Below are 20,532 nucleotides of genomic sequence, written 5' to 3'. Positions count from 1 at the left end.
GGAAAGCGACTCTTTCCACTATAAAAGTATCAGCAACAAACAAGCGCATAGCAAAATTAAAAATGATTCACAGCCATAGTAAAGAAGAAACCACAAAAGTGCCGAGTGTTATTAGAAAAAATGTTCACTTGTTTTTAATAAACTTTTATCTTTACAAAAGAAATAAATAACATGTACAAGATTATATATATAAAATCAGTTTTTTGACTATTGGCATGACATTTGAATGTGGAAGAACGGTTATCTGATTTAATGAAATCAGAATCTGAACAAGAACTTGAAGAAGTCCACTCTTTTCATTTATTCCAGACTAATTCCACTTTTTTAACAATTAAGGCCTGAATGTGCCCCTCTTGTACACAGTTATGTGGAATGGAACAGTGATTAAAACCTCGCTACAGATTTCTGGACCTTAAAAATATCATGCTGCAGAAAAAATGCAGTTTCAAAAACCTGGCCAAAAAAAACTTAATCTGTGACTGTCATATGATTCTGAAATGAAAATGGTCTCTCAGGACATTAACAACTTTATCCAATAGTCCATCTTAACTAAGGAATTTCAAAAAATCTAAAAGCACATTTCAATATTTTGAAATCTTCTTTAAGTACAAAATTTCAACTGATAAAAAGATTTACATATAAAAATTTATATGGGCATCAAGTTCATGTTCCCTCGAGTAAAGGTATATTTTGAATTCCTATAGTAAAGAATTCTTTGTAAAGGCAGACAATTGATATAGTACATACTACAGTATATAAATCAATATAATTGTCTGTTATGCATCTTATTGCACAACTTTCTGCATGTTTTTAATGCAGATAAGCTATTACACATTTACAACACTATAATGTAAACTAGTGATGCACCTACATAACCACAGCCTCCTTAGATTTTATATATATATATCCAAAATGGATAAACAGCACGGTGGACTACATTAAGACATTCTATAGAATGTTTTTAAAAAAATAAGATTTAACCAGTTTCCACTGTCCTACAAGTAAATGATGCTGTCAAGGCTTCTGCTGTGACCCATATGTATACAAACTCCATGATCATGCTCATTAGAACTGAAATCAAAGTGCAAAGGATGGTTTTTGTTGTCCAAGGTTTATTCAAGATCTTGTAAATTTATTGTGCTTCCTGTAAACTGTGAATTATCTGAGCCAGCATCATCTTCGGCTGATGTGTGTGGTTCCTGCAGAAACACGACAATGCATTCAGTTATTCTTCTGCAGACTTGTACTGAAAATCTACTACAATGGAAACACATTTGATTTTCATTTTGCATTCTAAACCTTTTAGCTCATTTCTAAAAAATGTCAGCAAACTATCAACTGCATACTTTTGAGACAACATACGTTTTTTGAAATTCTTCAATCCATGGACTGTTGTTAAGAATAACTGCATTTCGGCATTTCAATATTGTAAGGTGTTTGCAATACACCCAAATAAATAAGAGGTCACAGATATTATGCACAAGCACTTGCTGAACTCAGTTCCTAAATGGACTGGTGCTAGACAAGTTGAACATTTAGTTTTTGTATAATGAACCCACATTTCCTTGTTAAAAGACCTTAAATTGCCAAACCAACCAAAAGGACTGAACAATATAAGTGCATGTGAGCAAGTTTGAAATGTTTATGATGTCTGCCGCCAACATGATGCTGTCCACTGATGCAGAATGTTGAATACATTACAATGATGCAGAATACCTGCAGAATGTTGACTGGAAGGTCAACAGTGAGCTGTGAGTGTGAAGTAGAGGTCTGTGAGCTAAGCTGGAACGCCAGGTCTCCATCGCCTGCAGGGTCATCCTGAGGTCAGAAGAAAAGGTGAATTACACCAAGACTTACCAAGAGCAGAGCTTCCCAGGCATCAATATATTCAACTGCGATTGGATTTTAAATAGGACAAATGTGCTAGAAAGGTTCCTAATAATGCTTAAGATGCTCTCATTACAATAACAGTCCAGCATTTTATTCTTACTATCCTGTTTCCTGGAACTAAGGGGGTCTACGCATATCATTTCTTTCTGCCTTTGATCTTTAGTATGGCCATCCAAATTTCACAAGAACCACATGCTGTGGGGTTTATTACCATCAGCTAACAGTAAACGAATTATAATCGAAGTTACAAATTTCTTAAAGGTCCTGCTAAAACAATAAAAAATAGACCCCCGTCTCTCTCACTGGCTAAGGTTCACCTTTCCTGCTGGATGTTTATGCATACATGGGGTATACTGCATGTGTGTATGCAGAAATATTTATACACAAATTCTGCTAATGCACCTTGAAGATGATGCACCATAATACAAGACAGCAACCACCATGTTTCACAGCTCAATTATGAGCTACGCTAGCCTCGGCATATTCAACTCTTTTCTGTGACCAGACGTTCACTCCTCTTGGATCCCAGAGGCTTTGCAGTTTCAGAGGTTCCCTGGGAACTGATCTGCGTCACCTCCTCACCTGCAGGAGCTGGATCTGGACATACTGGGCCCCCGTGGCCGTGTCTCTTATTGTCAGCCCGCCACTGGGAGACACCACACCTTCGCTGAAACGCCCGCTGGGACTGGCTGCAGGCACGGTGGCCGAACTCCCTTTACCGCTTTTACTTTTCCGCTGGCTAGAACTGGGGCCTCCTGAAAGCAAATTCAAGAGCGGTAAGGACATAACTTAACAGAACAAGAACAAGCAAGGTGTCACACTGTCCTCAGCAGCTCTCGGAATTAAACTGGATGCCTTCAGGGGGGGGTTAATTGTGTAAATTATAAAGCTACGCGATACATAAAGCTGATTTCAATCAACACCTTCTCATGGAAATGGAGGAAATAACACAAGATAACGTGACAGTAGTACCCAATCCACCAGATTTAGTTTCGACAGAACAGAATTTAACTCAACATTTCTTACTTGAATGATTACCTGGACTACATCCTGATCCTTTCTGCTTTTTCTTCTTTTTGGCAAGCTGGATGGCCCTGTAATCTGTTCGGGCTGAACCGCCACTCTCCTGAAGTGCAAAAGAAGCAAAAGACATTAAAGAACGACCAACACTGCAAAAAGTGAAGACTGGGACAGAAGTGGAACAGGCACTAGGGCTCTGGACTGTTACTCGGAAGGATTTAGTCAATTGGAATTGTGGGTGGGACACCTCTGAGCAAGACACTCTGGTCAGAGGATCTGGTAAAATGCCCCACCTTACATTATACAAAAAGGTACAAATGCATGTCTCAGGATAGCGCAACAGCCAGATAAATTAATAAAAATGTGCATAACTCAAGGAGAGGTATACAGTACACCAAAGACAAAGATATAGGAATTTGCAGTAATCAGAAAATTCTCTTAGGAAAACCGTTTTCCTATCTGCAAAGTCTGTTCAAATGGTTATACTGAAGCTTACAAGATAAAAAGACACTAATCTGTTCTGACAATTTTAACTGATGGCTCACTGAGACAATGTGGGGACTCAACTGCAAAATATTAAAATACCTACTCTTAACAGATTTAAAATCCTTAAATTTAAAATGAAGGAGCAATACTATCCACCCTTCACTACTCTACTCATATGTCCGACTCCACAGAAAAAGTTTTAAGTATAATAACAGGGCTATGGCCTTGATTGTAACATTACTTTAACATACCCTGCAACAGCAGATTCCAAATGCCTCCCTTCCTGCTTGTAAGGAATTTTCGACTCCATCAACTACTGGTTTTACAATTTGCGCTCTGTAGGTGGTTAAAAGAGCCGACTGAGCCTAAGCCCATCCTCTGACTTTTCGATGGAGGCAGTGAACTCCCACCTACCAGGAAAGTGCCGCCGGACACAGCATTGAGTTCCACATCCCTCTGGGCACTGTAGCTGCCCGTGGGGCTGGAGAAGACGAACTGCGTCACCACCTTGCTGCCCTCCTGCTGCCCAATGACGTCCGAGCCGCTCAGCAGGCTGCGGTCCACCTTGGTGGGTGTGAGCAGCTCGGGCACGTGGCTGGCTGCCAGACTGCTAGAGGGGGTGAGCGTGGCCGTGTCGATGGTCAGGGTGCTGGAGGAGCCGAGCCCCTGCAGAGGATCCTGGGAAGGGGTCCGCATCGAGAGGGCTGCCAGGGAGCCTAAGGCTTCAGGGTTGACAGTCTGCACGTCTTCAAGGTTCAGGGTGCCCTGTGGCAGGACACCACTGTTCGAGCCCATAGCCAGGGAGCTGTCCAATCCGTGAGTGATGTCGGCACCCGCTGCCAGAATAAGAGGGTCCACAGCCTGTGCCAACGGGGTATTGTTGACAGCAATGCTCCCACCAAGGGTGGCACCTACAGAGGCGGCATCAATTGTCAGTATGCCAGAGTTCACCAACGACATGTCCATGGCAATGCCTGGGTTGTTGGTGGGCACACTGGAGAACAGGGAGGTGATGTCTATGTTGCCCAGGTCACCCTGGCCTGAGCTGGTCAGTTCATTGCTTGGGGTTAAAGAGCTGCTCATCTCCAGCTGGTTCAGAAGATCTGAAAAGACGACAAAGAATCACCAAGTAAAAACAATAATTCCAGACCAGCGTTTTCGGCCTCAGGTCAGAAACCTGCCCCTGGTGGCAATACACAGATCACATCTGTAACGTAACCATGAGCTCTCAAAAACATGCAAAATAATTACACAACAGCATAAACAGCAGAATAATTAACAGCATGTGTAACTCATACAGAAAAAACACCCCAAAGAAACATCTACATGTCAAAGAACAATATTTAATGATCATTATCGGAAACTAATTCAAAGTTAACAAAATGCTTAAACCTTGTATGCAATCACTAGGAGATAGACCTGAAAACTGCTGGGTGGGGGACTGCTTTGCATTCTTTCAATGCCAGAGTCTCTAAAGGGGAATGTAAATCAGAAAACACTCACCTGGACTAAAATTGTGATGCTTAACCATGTGGCTCTTCATGCTGCTTTTGGATGTAAACTGCTTGTTACAGCTTGAGACTAGACAGAGAGTTTTTAATGTTTCAACATCCTGTAGGTGCTTCTTTGAATGGATGTAAAGACTGCTCCGAGCGGAGAATTTTGCACAGCAACCTAAAACAGAACACAGATGTTACTCATAACCAATGGTACAGCAACCAGCTGAAATGTTCACCATAAAAGACATAGAAGAGGGAAACAGTAAAGACTAGGAAGACATTACAGGAGTGTGAAGGAGTTCTCTTAACAAAAACTATCCTCACAACTAGAATATACTTAAGAACAACAGATCTCAATATTTGAAGGAAGGGTAGTATCTGAGTAAAGAAAATATTTATTAAATCTCTACGACTAAAGGTATGATACCTCCAGTGGTGAAATGTGAAATCGTAATGCGAAGGAATGTACAGTTTATGATTACAACCTCTCAGATTTCAAGGGGATGAGCTTTTCCTTCTTAAAGTTCTTGACCAGAGTATCTGCGAGCACTCACCTTCTACTTGACACTCAAAGGGCTTGGTTCCAAGATGGGTGATACTATGGCCCTTCAGGTGCTCTGCCCTAGTAAATGACTTGCCACAACCCTCCTCCTTGCAGGTGAACCGGCGATCGTCGTCATGCTTCCTGTGTACACAGAGGAAAGAAAACCCATGAGCTTCCTAAAGCTTCAAGATATCAAGAAAACTTCCCGAATCATAATCCCAATGTTTCCAAAGTGCTAGAGGATTTTAACACGTAACCTTTTATGTCTCAGCAACTTGGACATACTAGTGAATGACCAACCGCATCCCTCAAAGTCACAAACAAAAGGTCGTTCACCTGCAAAAAAGCACAAAAAGATTAACAATACCATCGACAATACAATAGGCAGTGTGGCATCAGTAGGTTTTCAGCCAGATGCAACATGTTTCATAATATTATAAAAATTATTTAACAAATAGTAGCTTTTTATATATGTATTTATATTTCCGTTCTACTGTTGTTGCTTATAGTGCTCAGCGGATTTATTCACATTCCCCATTAAAAATGTTATGGGTTCCATAATCGGTTTTGCTTGAAAAAAAGTTTACAAATTTTAGTTCAGGTGGGTAGCTGCGTCAGCATGCGTAGGCCACAAAGGAACAAGTAATAGGTTTATTCCATGCTGAAAAGAGAAGAACGCAGCTGAAACGTTGTTTTCTTTCTACCAATTTTATACTGTGATCTTAATAACACTGTAAAAAGCAAAATCGTAATTAACTGAATTTCAGAAAACGCAAGGTTCATAATTATTAAGAACTCTGAAGTATTTCTTTAAACAAAATCCAACAAACAGATTCACAATAATATTTTGCTCTTTAGACATTCAACTTTAAGCTTCGGGAAAGACAGAGGGGCCTCCACAGGCTTCCTTTTTCCCTTAGATACAAAAAGCCATAAAACATGGAGGACTTTCAGTCATAACATTCATCGTCATGCTTAAGAGAACAGACAACTCCCTGGAGGCAACACACAGATGGTCACTAACCTCCAAGAGGTCAGGGGTGGCTATAAAAGAATCAAGAAGACTCTACCACTTTAGCACTGTAGCACCCATCATTGACTCCTTGACTCTTGTTGAGATAAGAGGGGATCATGGACTCCAATGCCTACTGGGATAATTTATCCAAACACCTTTCCCAAAAAGCTCATGCTTGGCTGAACACGGGACATTTGAGCATAACAATAATCCAAAATGACAAAGGATGGTTAACTGGCACACAAAAACATGTTGCTGACTGACTATCTCAATCTCTAAACCTCGATTCAATTGAATATTTGTGGCTCAACCTCAGGAAAGCACACACAGAAACACACAGAGTGTCTGGGACCAAGAGAGATTCTGCCTGAAGGAAAATGCCTTTTGAAAAAAGTCCCTCTCCGCAGTGCCAAAATATCGTAGCATATTACAATAGTATCAGTTGTAATCCATGCCAAAAGGAGAATGTACAAAATGCGTACAAGGGTTGGAATAAACATTTTTCCACATGATGTCCCACATGTTTTTTGGACTTCAGTTATTTATGAAAATATGACTTTGCAATGCAATTAAGATTACAGTATAACATTTTTAAAATATTTAAGCAAGACATTATCCAGTTTGTACATTTTTCTATGCTTTCTTCCTGTTTCAATAGGTGTGTGTATAAACCCTATGAACTGTATATATAAACACACATTTAAATACTTCATTATTAAATAATTTGATTATCTATACTGTGCCAAGTGTATAACGGCAAGCAACTGGCAAGCAACTTAACTTTATTGGATCACAAGCACTCTCATAGGCTAGTAGTAAGTGGTAGTTAACATTTCTAGTGTATACTTCTATCTACAACCTCTAAACCGATGAAACAATAACTGAGATGGAGAATGGAAATACTTATGGGATTGTATAAAAGTGTATACACAGCATAGACAACCATATTGAGCATGTTTTTAATTCAGAAACTTTAGAAAAACAGTATCCCTCAAGGACTGTCAAAGTCTACCAGGCATGCACACTTTATCAAAATCACACCACAAACAAAATCTAATCCTTGCCTTTCAGTGGCATCAATTTCTTACCTGTGTGGCTTCGCATGTGAATTTTTAACCGACAGGCTTTGTCATATCGCTTGTCACAGCCGGGATATGTGCAGGAGAACTGGCCAATTTCCCGGAAGTGTGTGCGATTGTGAGAATACAGTGCGCTGAATGTGATGAAAGTCTTTTCACACCCTAAAAGACATTACACATTTCACGTCACAAATGACCATTTCAATTTCAATACATGAAATGAGAACTGTTGCACCACTGCTGATGTGAGTTTATTGCAAATTTCCTTTCACAAAAACTGTAGAGCACTAAGGGGATAAAAATTGTTTAGTGGGCTTTCTTCATTTTCAAGCACCAAAAGAACAAAGTCAAAGAAAAGTTGTTAACATATATGTTGCACATCACTTTATTTACCAGAAAAAGGTGTATAAGATATTAATATGTGAAAACAGTGAAATGGCTAGCTCATATACTTGTCCTATCTGCTCTTCTGCACCTGAAAAAAAGAAATGGTTTTGCATGAAACCTTGTATTACTCTTGAATGGAGTCATAAGTTACATTTATTTGAACAAAATTAAACAACTTATGCACTACTTAAATCTGATCTTTTCATAGTGTGTCAAACAGTTACACAAGGGATTAAGGTTTCAGACAAAAAATAAACTTTTTCCCCCCAATAACAGTCATGGTTTCACTTGGCAAACAATTCTGTTTTGTACAGACCCTACAATGGAATTGTGTGTCTGGCCGTGAAAATACAAATGCAACGTTAAGACAGCAACCATCCGACTGCCCACTAAATCAATAACTTTGAATTTTGTAAAGAATAACGTGTAGATCATGCCACGTTCTAAGATGCACGTAACTGCACAACTGTAGTGACATTCATGTTTATATATTAGTGCATTATATTGCATGTGATAAACGTTTTGCTTGAGGCTTCCAGCACAAAAAAAATCACTGCATTGCTTAGCTCCATTTTGAGGTAAACAACATTGAAAACGGAAAACAACCGAATAGTAATAACATTGAATGAAATTAGTTGTCATTCTTTTAAGGGTTTTTTAAAATCAGACTGACCTGGAAATTCACATTTATGAGGTCTCTCGGGTTCGAAGTGAGTTCTTTGATGATTGCTGAGCTTGGTAGCTGTTCGGAAGCGCTCGCTGCAGATCTCACACGCAAACGTGTTTTCCTGGTCGTGCGACTTGATGTGGGCTTTTAGGTTGTACACGGTGGTGAACTTCCGCCCACAGTTCTCCCACTCGCACGTGAAAGGCCGCACTTTGTCGTGGGACTGGAGGTGGCGTTTGAGTTTATACGAGGTGGTGAAGGACCACCCACACCCTTCTACCGTGCATTTAAAGGGCCTCTGGTCCTCTGTGTGAGACAGCAAGTGTATTTTGAGCTTGTGTTTGGTGTCGAACGTCTTGCTGCAGTTCAGCTGCGTGCAGTGGTACATCACCAGCACCCCTTTCTTTGACATCATCGACCTGCCGTCGCCCAGCTTCATCTGCAATTCCCCGCTGTCCGTGACGACATAACACCCCTGCTGTCCGTCTCTCGAGTCCGGACAGACAATGTCCGTCTCGTCCAGGGGACATAAGGTGCGCTCATCCTGGTCCTTACTGGATCCGCACGAATCCAGGGTGGAACTGGGATCCGAAATAGAGCAGTCTCCATTTAAACCCAGACCCGAATCGGTCACAGACAAGCTGGGTCTCGTCTCTTCAAACTGCGCGGAACTCACCCCGGGGGCGTTATGTCGGCCCAGCGCTTTGTCGCTCGTTTTGGTCGCATTGTCGTAGTTTATCAGCACGATGTCCTGGTTGTCTTTCATGCCCAGCTGTTCCTTCAGGTTCACAAAAGCGTCGTCCCTGTGGTGGCTGGACGACGGAGGCGTGGCCAGAGTCAAAACCCCGTTTTCTATGGTAACGATAATGCTTTGGTTATTGATCATGATGGTTCCCGAAAACGACTCGTCCGGGGAGCCCCCTCCGCCGTTGTTTGGACCGGTGAAGTCGGGAACGCCGTCCTGGCCGTTTTCCACCCCCGCCTGGCAGGGCCGGTCATTTAACGGAACGGTATCCGTGAAGGCGGCGGCGTCAGAGTTCAAATCATGGCTCCTGCTTGGCGCCTGGGGGAAATCGCCCGCTGTGTGCTCACTTTTATCCGACGCCTGGTACGGCGCATTACCTTTGTTCGCATTTGCCATAACGCTTATCTCCCCCGAATCATAACCGAAACCCAGGCGCTCTTTCGCATTTACTCCCGTCCCACGCTCCACTTCACAACTTCCTTCGTTGTTGCACGACAGATTGAGAGGGGCGAAGGATTTCCTGGGGCTTGTGGGGTTCGGCATTTTTTCTTCTGGGGCGAGCATGAAAGGCTGCGTTTCCATCACGGCGTCCTTAGTTCCTTTCAGCGAGTCCTCGTTCTCTCTCGTCAAGGCGAGGGAGCGCCCATTTTCTTTACAGCTGTTGCTCTCCCCGTCCTGGACAATGTTGAAAACCACGTAGAATTCTTCGCTCTCCTTGCTGGAGGGATTCACAGCGGCTGCACTTTCGCACATCAATGGCTGCGGCAGGGTGGCGCCATCTTGCAGCTGTCGTAAAACCTGCGCTTGAGGCGGCTGCTGCGAGCCGCACTCCTCCGACAGCAACACAGGAAAGGCCAGATACAGCCCACTTTCTTCGATTTCAAAGTCACCCTTGAGCCCCGCTTCCCGGCCGTCTTGCTCTTTGGCACCCGATGACTGCAGATTACTCACGTTACGAAGCCCGATCGCCGCAAAAGTCGGTGCTGATGTGTTGACAGTAAGGTTGTGCCTAGGACCAGAAACAAAACCGCTGCCATTTTCTGCCTGCAGTCGAAATGGAGAGGTCCCTGGTCTTTTGTTGCCGTCCTCCGGTTGGTGCGATTCCTGTTCTTTTCCCCAGTCGGTTGAACTGGAATGTCTGAAAACATTTTTGACCGTGGTCGGCTGAGGCTGGTCTGTCCTACAGGAGACGCCATGTTGTTGATGTATGTTTTGGGCTGCGAAAAGCCCCTGGATTTCCATCTTGGTATCCCTGTAGCAGAAACACACAAAATCCCCGCCCCCTACAAACATGTAATAAGATACTTCTTGTCACTGCTCAGAAGTTAGGGGCAAATTGTGGCACGGAGCAGAAACGGAGCAGAGTCGTGGTCATCTTGACTGCTATCAAAATGAACTTACCACATAATATCTCTGTAATGATAATGTCTGATAAAAGGAACGCGTAAGACGTCTCTAGTGTGAAAACGGTCATTGCAAAAGTAGTATAAAGGGGGTTAAATACAAAACGACGTTACGTGTAATTGACTAGATAACACTTCGAGGCACCACTGCAGCAGAGCTGCGTTCAAATGTGTATCATTAAAGAAGCATCTCCCCTTAAACATATTCGAAAATCAACACTGTGCTGCACAGGCGTGGTTTTGTTATGAATACAACAATACGTGGTTTCGTATTTGTCATTTTCCCATTTTGATCGAGCTGACTTGCTCTTGAAAAGTGATCTTAATTTCTGTAGGTTTAAATTGCACTAGACTCCACGGTGTATCTACTGTTATTTTATGTAACAGTTGCATCATGTGAAAAACTATGAAAAAATTAACGTTAGGTATTGGATTGAAGAAATCACTGTAGATAGAAAAAAAATTAGTGGTTACACGGGGGAACTTCTAATGTCTTTGATGAAATTCAATTTCTGGCCACATGGTGGAGCAAAAGTGTATTGAATAAATCAAAAACAGTCGTTGCCTTTCAAATATCACGAATCATGGGCTTTAAATTACTACGTCGTCAAGTACCCCAAATACCCCAGATTGTTGTTTCATTTATATACGTGCTATAATCTTCTATCATATTCTAGGATTTTCAAATATAATTGAACACATTTAACAATGTAAATAAGCTATTGCATATTTTTCAGCAGGATCTATTTTTTGTAAAATCGCAGTCTTGTTAAAGATGTGTAGTTGCTCTGTTGTTAATTAAACACTGTTGTAATGTAATTTTTGGAATGTTTGTTTTCGCTGTTTTGTTGTGTTGTGCTGTGTTGAACAAATTTCCCCCAAGGGCTAATAAACTTTGAATTGAAGTATGGATGATCCGATGTAGAAAAATTTCAATAAAGATGTTTCCAACAGAAACAATCACATTGTTTGAATTATTTTCTGCACATTTTATCACATTTGCTTGTGCAAGAAATCCATATCAGAACTATTGAAAGTGATTGCTGTTGCCCAGCTGAGGAAAACTACCACAACCAATCTTTGCAACCCCGAGTTTAAAGAAAATATTGTAGCGTTGCAGGTTCTTTTCAGAACTAAAGAACAGTGGAGACGCGATTAACCAGCCAAAACACTGACTTTATTTGACAACCACACCAAAACCAAACACAGGATCTACACACACATGAGGAGACTGACGGAACACGTACACATAGTTAGGGTGGTAATTACCTAACAACACACTACACTTTTACAGGACTACACAGGGCACTCGAATTACTAGGACATTATTTACACAGGTAGGGTCAGCCGCTGGTCATCGTGCTGACCCTCATACTCTCCCCGGCTACCACTCCCAGCATGCCCCGCGGTACTACGAGCGCCTAGGGGCGCTTCCTCCTCACCACCAGGCGAGGGCGTTACACTGCCCCCACCTGAAGCGTCTGGCGTCTCGCCGACGTCGAACACCCCCCTCAGGCTGTACTCGTATTCGGCCAGCTGCTGCGGAACCCTGCGTGAGCGGCCGCTGCGCCGCGGTGACGGCTGGCGACCCACGGACGCCCCACTATCGGCCGGCTCCAGCCCCGGCTGCTCCTCTAGAGCCTCCCCACACGGCTCCTCCTCCCGGGCCCGGTAGGGGGCCAGGCGGTCTCGGTGCAGGACCACCACTCTCCCCCGTGTTTGCAACCGGACACGGTAGCAGACCTCGCCCACCACCCCGAGTACCTCAGCGGGCCCCTCCCACGACGGCGCCAGCTTAGGGCTGAGGCCTTTGCGGCGCCGCGGGTTGTACACCCAAACCGAGTCCCCGGGCTGGAAGGCAGGCCCCCTGCAGCGCAGGTCGTAGTACCGCTTCTGCCGGACCCCCGCCTGTGTCAGGTGGGTCCGTGCAAAGCTGTGCACCCGCTGCATCCGCTGCCGCAGGTCCCACTCGTAGTCCGGTCCAGCCGGCGGTGCCGACCCGTCTCCGGGCGGCGGGCCGAAGACCAGGTCCACCGGTGTTCGCATTTCCCGGCCCAGCATGAGCGAGGCCGGGGTGCACCCGGTGGATTCCTGGACCGCGGTCCTGTACGCCCAGAGCGCAAGGGGGAGGTGGCGGTCCCAGTCCCGTTGGTGCCGGGACACCAGGGTGGCCAGCTGGGTGGCGAGCGTCCGATTAAACCGCTCCACCAACCCGTCGCTCTGGGGATGCAGCGGTGTGGTCCGCGTCTTAGTGATCCCCAGGCGCTGGCACACTCTGGCGAAGACCTGGGACTCGAAGTTACGCCCCTGGTCACTGTGTAACTCCTCCGGCACCCCCAGCCTGACAAACATCCCCTCCAGCAGTGCATCGGCCACCGTGGGGGCACTCTGGTCCGGGAGGGCGTAGGCCTCCGGCCACTTCGTAAAATAATCCATGGCCACCAAGACGTAGCGGTTCCCGGCCTCAGTGCGCGGAAACGGGCCCAAAACGTCCACTCCCACCCGCTCCATAGGAGCCCCCACCTGGTGTTGTTGGAGGGGGGCCCGGGAGCGCTCGGGGGGGCCCTTCTGTGCCACGCACACCGCACACGTTCGGCAGTACCGCTCCACGTCCCGGTGGCAAAGACCCCAATAAAAATGGCCTCGGAGACGCTGCAGGGTTTTTTTACCGCCGAAGTGCCCCACGCCCGGCTGGCCGTGCACCGCTCGGAGCACCGCCCCGCGGAGCGACCGAGGCACCACCAGCTGCCACCGTACCTCGCCACTGGAGGGTACCCGCCACCCCCGGCGCAGCACCCCGTCCTTTACCTCCAAGGCCTCCCACAGGGCGCAGAGGGCCTTGACGGACTTTGGGTGCGGGGCGAGCTCCTCTCGCGTAGGCCGCACTCCTGCTGCCCTCCAGCGGAGCACCGGCCCCACGTCAGGATCAGCTGCCTGACGCTGCGCCAGGTCTGGCAGGCCCACCCCCAGCGGCCCCTCCCGGGCCGTGGCCGCGGTGCTCACCCCCGCCACGGGGCGGACAGCCCCCTCACGCTGCTCCCGCCGGGCGCAGTGGTGGCAGTCCGCGGCCTCGCAGGGGCGCCGCGAGAGAGCGTCGGCATTGAGATGGCGAGACCCCGCACGGTGCACGACAGTGAAGTCGTACTCCTGCAGGATCTCTATCCATCGCGCCATCTGCCCCTCCGGCTCCTTAAAGTGGAGCAGCCAGGTGAGGGACGCATGGTCGGTCCTCAGCCGGAACCGGGTCCCGAACAGGTACGGCCTGAAGTGGTGGACCGCCGCCATCACCGCTAGCAGCTCGCGACGGGTCACGCAGTAGTTCCGCTCAGGCCTAGTCAAAGCCCGACTATAGTAGGCCACTACGCGCTCCCCATCCGGCCCCTCCTGCGCCAACACCGCGCCCACCCCCGAGTCACTCGCGTCGGTATCGAGAACATACGGCAACCGCGGGTCGGGGTAGGCCAGCACGGGGGCCCCCACCAGAGCTTCACGCAACCGGCCGAAGGCAGTCTCACAGCCCGAGTCCCAGTCAAAACGGCGGCCCTTGTCGGTGAGGCGGTGCAGCGGGGCAGCGATGCTGGCAAAATCCCGGACGAACCTCCGGTAGTATGAGGCCAACCCCAGAAAGCTGCGCAGCTCCGCGACGGTGCGTGGAGTCGGCCAGCCCCTCACTGCGGCGACCTTACCTGGGTCCGTAGCCACCCCTCGCGGTCCAACAACATGTCCCAGGAAGGTCACCTCCCGCCGCAGGAGCTCGCACTTGCGGGGGTTGAGCCTCAGGCCAGCACGGCGGATGCAGGCCAGCACCGCCTGGAGGTTCGTCAAGGCCTGATCGAAACTCCGGGCATGGACCAGCAGATCGTCCAGATACAACACACACTGGTTCCGCGGGACCGATGCCAGCACCCTCTCCATCAGCCTCTCGAACGTCGCCGGGGCATTGCACAGGCCAAAAGGCATGACAGTAAACTGCCAGAGGCCCTGGCCGATGGAAAAGGCCGTCTTCGGGCGAGCATCGGGAGCAAGCGGTACCTGCCAGTAGCCGCAGCGGAGGTCCAGGGAGCTGAACCAGGTCGACCCGGTGATGTAGTCCAGGGCGTCATCTATCCTCGGCAGGGGGTAGGAATCTTTCCGGGTGACCTCGTTCAGCTTGCGATAGTTGACGCAGAACCTCCACGAGCCGTCTTTTTTTTTGACCAGTACGGCTGGCGCCGACCACGGGCTCGCGGAGGGCTCAATCACCCCCGCTGCGGCCATCTCCCGGATCTTTTCCTCGGCGGCAGTCCGCTTGGCATGAATCATGCGTCCCGGTGGGATGCGGATGGGCCGAGCGTCGCCGGTGTTGATCTCGTGTTGGACCAGGGCAGTGCGGGTGCAGTCCTCATCTCTCGCCGCAAAGAGGTCTTCGTTCTGGGCGAGTAGCTCCTGGAGCCGCTGCCGCTGGTCCTGATCGAGGCCTTCGCAGCTCCGCTGGAAGAGGTCCTCCACGGCGCGCCTCGCTTCCACGCAACGCTCGGCCCCCGCCGCCGCCGCCTTGTCTGGCCCCTCGGCTGACTCGGGAGCAGGATCCGGCACGCTCGCTCCCCGGCTCACAGGCCTGGTCTGCCCCGGCGACTGACGCCGCCGCCGCCGCCGCCGCCGCCTCTTGTTCCCCCGGCTCCGGCAAGCCCGCGTCCCTCGGCCTTCGCCGGGCCTGCCCTCCACCAGGTGCAGTCGCTCCCCCTGCCACACCAACTCCTGCCGGTCCAAGTCCAAACTGGCCCCCACTCGCTGCAGCAGGTCCAGCCCCAGAATACAGTCCTCCTGGATGGGTGCGAGGTAGCAGGGGTGGCGCACCGTCGCTGCACCCAGACGGAAGGCAAGCACCTGTTTCCCCCGGACTGCAGCGAGCTGTCCCGTCACGGTCCTTAGCCGCAGGCTGGAGGCCTCCCATCCTGGGGGGTTGGTGCCCTCGGTGTCGGGGAGGACGCCCGGTCGGAGTAGGGTCACCGAAGAACCGGTGTCGAGTAGGGCCAGGCAGGGTTGGTCCTCGATTCGGCATTGGAGGTACAGGCCTCGGCTACAGCCGACTCGCCCCACGGTGGCGTGAGGGGCACCGGTTTTTACAGCGCTCTCCGGAGCGGGGGTTGAGGTGTTCAAGGGCGGCCTTCCCCGCGCTGAGCCGCCCCGTTCCCGTTTCCCGACGCCGATCGGGGAGGACGAGGCTCGGGTGCCCGGCAGAACCGGGCTCGGTGTCCTCTTCTTCCCGCAGCGGTCGCAAATCAGCGTGCGGGGCTGTTCCGCGGGGGTCGCTGCCCGGGCTGGCTCCTCTTCCCCCTCGCTGGATTCCTCCGTCGCCGTCTCGGTCAGCCGGCAGGGCGCACTGCGTCTGGTGGCGCTCCCAGCCACCCCGAACACCGCCTCAGCCCGTGTGGCAAGGGCCAAGGCCTGCTCCAGCGATGTTGGCGCGGCCAGCTGCACGTGGCGCCGCAGCTCCTCTGGCGAGAGGGCCTTGAGAAAGGCCTGGAGAGCCATCTCCTGCTGCGCCTCCCGGGGGAAAGTTGGGTATCCTCGGCGGGCAAGGAACATGACATCCGCGGCGACCGGGCCCAGTCGCTCCCCTGGTCGGCGCCGCCGCAGGGCCAGCCTCTCCCGCATCAAGTCCGGCGCCTCCTCTACACCGAAGCGCAGCTGGAGGGCTGCCGCCAGCGCCGCGTAGTCGCCTCTGTCTTCCTCCGGGACGTCCAGGAGCACCTGGCAGGCCGCTCCTTCCAGCGCCGCCGCCAGGTGGCCGGCCATCTCCGCCCGGCTCCAGCCATTCGTCCGGGCCGCGAGCTGGAACTGCGCCTCATAGGTTTCCCAAGGCGCTTCACCATCGTAGCGACCTGGTCGCACCCGCGCCGATGGGTGTGGGAATCGCTGATCGGCTCCGGCAGGGAGGGCATCTTCTCTCCGGGGCAGCCGCCCCAATTCTACTGGCGGGGCCACTACTGGGTAGCCCTGGTAAGGGCTGTGGCCACCTGTCGCACCCAGGAGTTGCTCAGGCTCCCTATGTGTGCTGCCGATGGGTTCTGCGTCTGTCAGCGTCAGCCGGCGCTTAACAGAGTCGGGTAATGTCTGCCACGAGTTGCTCATTCTGCCCGCTTCTGACACCAATGTAGCGTTGCAGGTTCTTTTCAGAACTAAAGAACAGTGGAGACGCGATTAACCAGCCAAAACACTGACTTTATTTGACAACCACACCAAAACCAAACACAGGATCTACACACACATGAGGAGACTGACGGAACACGTACACATAGTTAGGGTGGTAATTACCTAACAACACACTACACTTTTACAGGACTACACAGGGCACTCGAATTACTAGGACATTATTTACACAGGTAGGGTCAGCCGCTGGTCATCGTGCTGACCCTCATACTCTCCCCGGCTACCACTCCCAGCATGCCCCGCGGTACTACGAGCGCCTAGGGGCGCTTCCTCCTCACCACCAGGCGAGGGCGTTACAATATTTTAAAGAATATTTTAAGAAAAGACATCTTCATCCAGTTTAAAAAATATTCAACAACTTGTAAGATGTAGGAGTACTGAATCTTTTTATAAAAGAGGATAATACAAATCAACACCTAAAACTGTACGGAGTACAAGGAGAAAGATCCTTACAAATTTCATAACTCACGTTGACCCCAAGAAAGGTTTGTTCTGATACTTTCATACTGTTTGAGTCCTTGCTTAATCTCATTTACGATCCTCAAAAAAAATTTCAAAGTAATTTATTTGGTATTTAATTAAAACCGAATTCCAGAACAGTCACACAAGACAGAAACATTTAAAAATATTTTGGAAAGAAAATACACTGTACTTACTGTCAACAAAAATAAACCCCCAAAACAGTGACCCAGTTTCAATGTTTTAGATCTAAGAGTCTTTCGATGTTGTCTAGTAAAATTTCAGACCAAGCCATACTAGCCACAAAAATACACTTTTTTACATAATTTAGCATTTTTTTAATATATGGGGTTGTTCAAAGAACTGCAGATCTATTCCCATTGGTGAATTTCACTTTGATCATCCTCATGCTCTAAATAACCAAGGCCGGTAACAAAAGGCATCCACAAACTAATTTCAAAGGGGGTTTTAATTAAGAGAACATAATCTTTTCAAAGACTAGCTGAAATTGTATGAACTAATTTTAGCACAAAATAGTATAAACAAAATAGGACATCTTAGTATTTGATGAAGCTTTCGAGTCAAGGGAAGTTACAGTATGTTAACATTAGACAATGCAGGGTCAAGCAGAATACTATGTGTGCTGAAGATGCTGAAGAGAAACAAGATTAATTTAAAGAACGTCCTTTTCTGACAGGTTTAAGGAACCAAAACACTTCAGGAGCGAAACACAAAGTCGACTCAGTTCAAGCATTTAAAATGCTCATATCATATTGACAAAGTCAACCCAATACACACCTCCAAAATAAACAGAGAGACATGAATTGGAGAACACAAGCTGAAATTAAGGGAGAGAGCATTATTAAACAAAGGGTAATGGGAGTTTTGGAACAAGCTACCTAGGAACATTGTTGAAGCTGATACCCTGACGTCTGTCTCTGATTGTCTGATTAATAACCTGCTTACAATTAAATAAGTTAAAAATGGCCAAATGATCTATTCCCATCTATACTCTTCATGATGTTCTCATGTTGTAAAAGAAAAGTATTCATCTGCCTTACACAATTTCACATGTATCCCATCCATGACAAAATTGAGTTTTCTTGTTGAGAAATATATTATTTCTGTCATATTAATGATACTTTATTCCTTGTCCATTACATATAGAACAGTATTATATTTAGAATTGGTGACCAAATTAAATTTACAAGCCAAACTTTTCCTAAACCATGATGAATGAAGGAAATATTCATCCTACTTCTCTTGCTCGGTTTTGGCAAGAAATCTGAACTCCAACTATATGCTTCATAAAGAATTATTGGGGGGTTAAAACTGCTTGAAATGAAAATGTAAGCTATATCTTTTAAAATCCTAGTTTAACTTTTTACAATGCAAATTAAACTGCAGGAGAGACATGTTCACAATAGTGTCATTATCTTGAAGGAGAAAATGCGAAATCCTTATTTTCTCAGCTTTTTCTTACTGAACTGACAGAGGATTAGAAAGTTATTTGTTCTCGATTTTACTTCAATGACTGACACCTAAATGGTTAAGATGGATGTGCTACTGTGCATTGCAGGTCTGATCAAATTTCAGTTTAACACTTGTTTTACCTATAGAACTATATGAAACAAAACAAATTGATTTACAATATTCCCATTTTATTGTAATGCAATAAGACCTAGATTATTCTCATGAATAATTTATAAGCATCCCACATTTAATTTTAGATTATTATAACACCTCCTGTTTTCCTGTTTAAAAGCCCTGGGACAGCAGTTAATTTTCTGGTGAAACACCATCTTAGAGTCACCATACACCCCTGAGTATCAGATTTTAATGTTCCACTGCTATGAATAATAAATGGAGGAAATGCACAAGTCCACATCTGGGGACTCTTGCCATTTTGTAATGAACCTACCCAAAGCCAAATATTTAATTTAATGTACATTGTGGGGTTCATATGCAATACACACTGTGCTCATTAAGCACAGTAAAGTAATCAATATTGTCTAGGGAACTGCTACCTCGCACTTCTCCAGAAAATCAGACAGTTAATTATGGCTCGTGTATGGTTTTGTATCCTGCTGTGGAAAAGCATTGGCATAATTATGTACAGCATTGATATGCTTATGCACTGTACCAGAGCACAGGATGATATGAAGATATGCAAATATAAACACCACCACTTATTGATGGTAATGCACCATTAGTAGATGTGGGATGCAGATAAGAGTTTTAACTAGTGTGTAGGGGAAGGATTTTACCTGTTGCTAGGAGATTTCTCATCCTGAATTGCTGTGAATCTGTGCAAATCTTGCTTAATGACTATCAATCTTGTGGCAATTTTATTTCCATTTGCTGTTTACATCATACATAATCTCTCTTTGGTTATTTATATTTTTGCCTTAGACCTTCAGTTGCACACAAAGAGACCAAAAAAGAACATAAGACCTTCAATATAAAGTTGCTATTTTACCAAAAGACTGCTCCACTTGCAAACACTAATACATTTTATATTGATTAACTATATTTGAATATACAGGACTGAAAATACAGTATGTCTTCATATGTTGGGGAACTTGAATATTTGTATTTATTTTAGAAAGGAGAAAATTACATACTGTAAGGTTTTGGAAAAGCCAGCACCTAAGGCCGGATCTGTCATGCCATCTACCCTTAATTATAAAAACAAGACCAAATTGTACTATTAATTACATTGTTTTTTTTCCACATAAGGAGTACAATTTTTAAAACAGACTGTGGTTTGTTTTTAAAGTGAGACACTGAGAATCCTTGAGTATAGTCGATAAAGCCTTTTCTATTACTCAAAAAGCTGTCATATCTAAAATGGGATGTGTGGCTGGGCCCGAGATTTGAACCATTGTCTTACAGGTATCTCTTAGCACCCAATCAACAGAGCCCAGGCAAGCCATTATCATTAGCGTTTACTTGCTACATAAATGGTCTTGGGGAGAGACATCACAGTACTATTCTCATCTTACAGTGCAGGACCTATTACACAAGCCAGGACCTAATTCTGAACTGGCTGGACAGAAAAGAAACTCCTAACTACTAAAGATTATATTATGTTTTATATTTTAATTCACAGTGAAGGTATGATAATCTAATGTCAGAAATCAGGT

At 46.8% G+C, this 20,532-nt stretch overlaps 1 protein-coding gene and 1 pseudogene across 2 annotated transcripts; one reads left to right on the top strand and one right to left on the bottom strand.

Moving 5' to 3' along the window:
• Positions 1–111: 111 nt before the first annotated feature.
• On the bottom strand, positions 112–11,689 carry LOC148835374 (zinc finger protein ZXDC). Of its 2 annotated transcripts, none has more exons than XM_088917336.1 (10): positions 8,594–11,689; positions 7,543–7,695; positions 5,697–5,775; positions 5,450–5,580; positions 4,900–5,070; positions 3,811–4,499; positions 2,917–3,016; positions 2,473–2,645; positions 1,717–1,818; positions 112–1,199 (listed from the first exon to the last, which is right to left on the bottom strand). In XM_088917336.1, the coding sequence occupies exons 1-10, from the start codon at positions 10,623–10,625 to the stop codon at positions 1,113–1,115; spliced, it is 3,717 nt and encodes a 1,238-aa protein (XP_088773462.1). In that variant the 5' UTR covers positions 10,626–11,689; the 3' UTR covers positions 112–1,112. The 2 variants fall into 2 exon arrangements, with proteins under 2 accessions (XP_088773462.1, XP_088773463.1); XM_088917337.1 differs by having other exon boundaries at positions 2,929–3,016.
• A 1,682-nt stretch (positions 11,690–13,371) lies between these two features.
• LOC148835373 (uncharacterized) lies at positions 13,372–15,081 on the top strand (annotated as a pseudogene).
• The last annotated feature ends 5,451 nt before the right edge of the window (positions 15,082–20,532 follow it).

The sequence above is a fragment of the Atractosteus spatula genome, chromosome 5, assembly GCF_055471065.1.
Source record: "Atractosteus spatula isolate fAtrSpa1 chromosome 5, fAtrSpa1.hap1, whole genome shotgun sequence".
NCBI lineage: Eukaryota > Metazoa > Chordata > Actinopteri > Semionotiformes > Lepisosteidae > Atractosteus > Atractosteus spatula.
The sequence above is the reverse complement of the archived record's forward strand: the minus strand, read 5'-3'. Positions and strand labels throughout refer to the sequence as shown.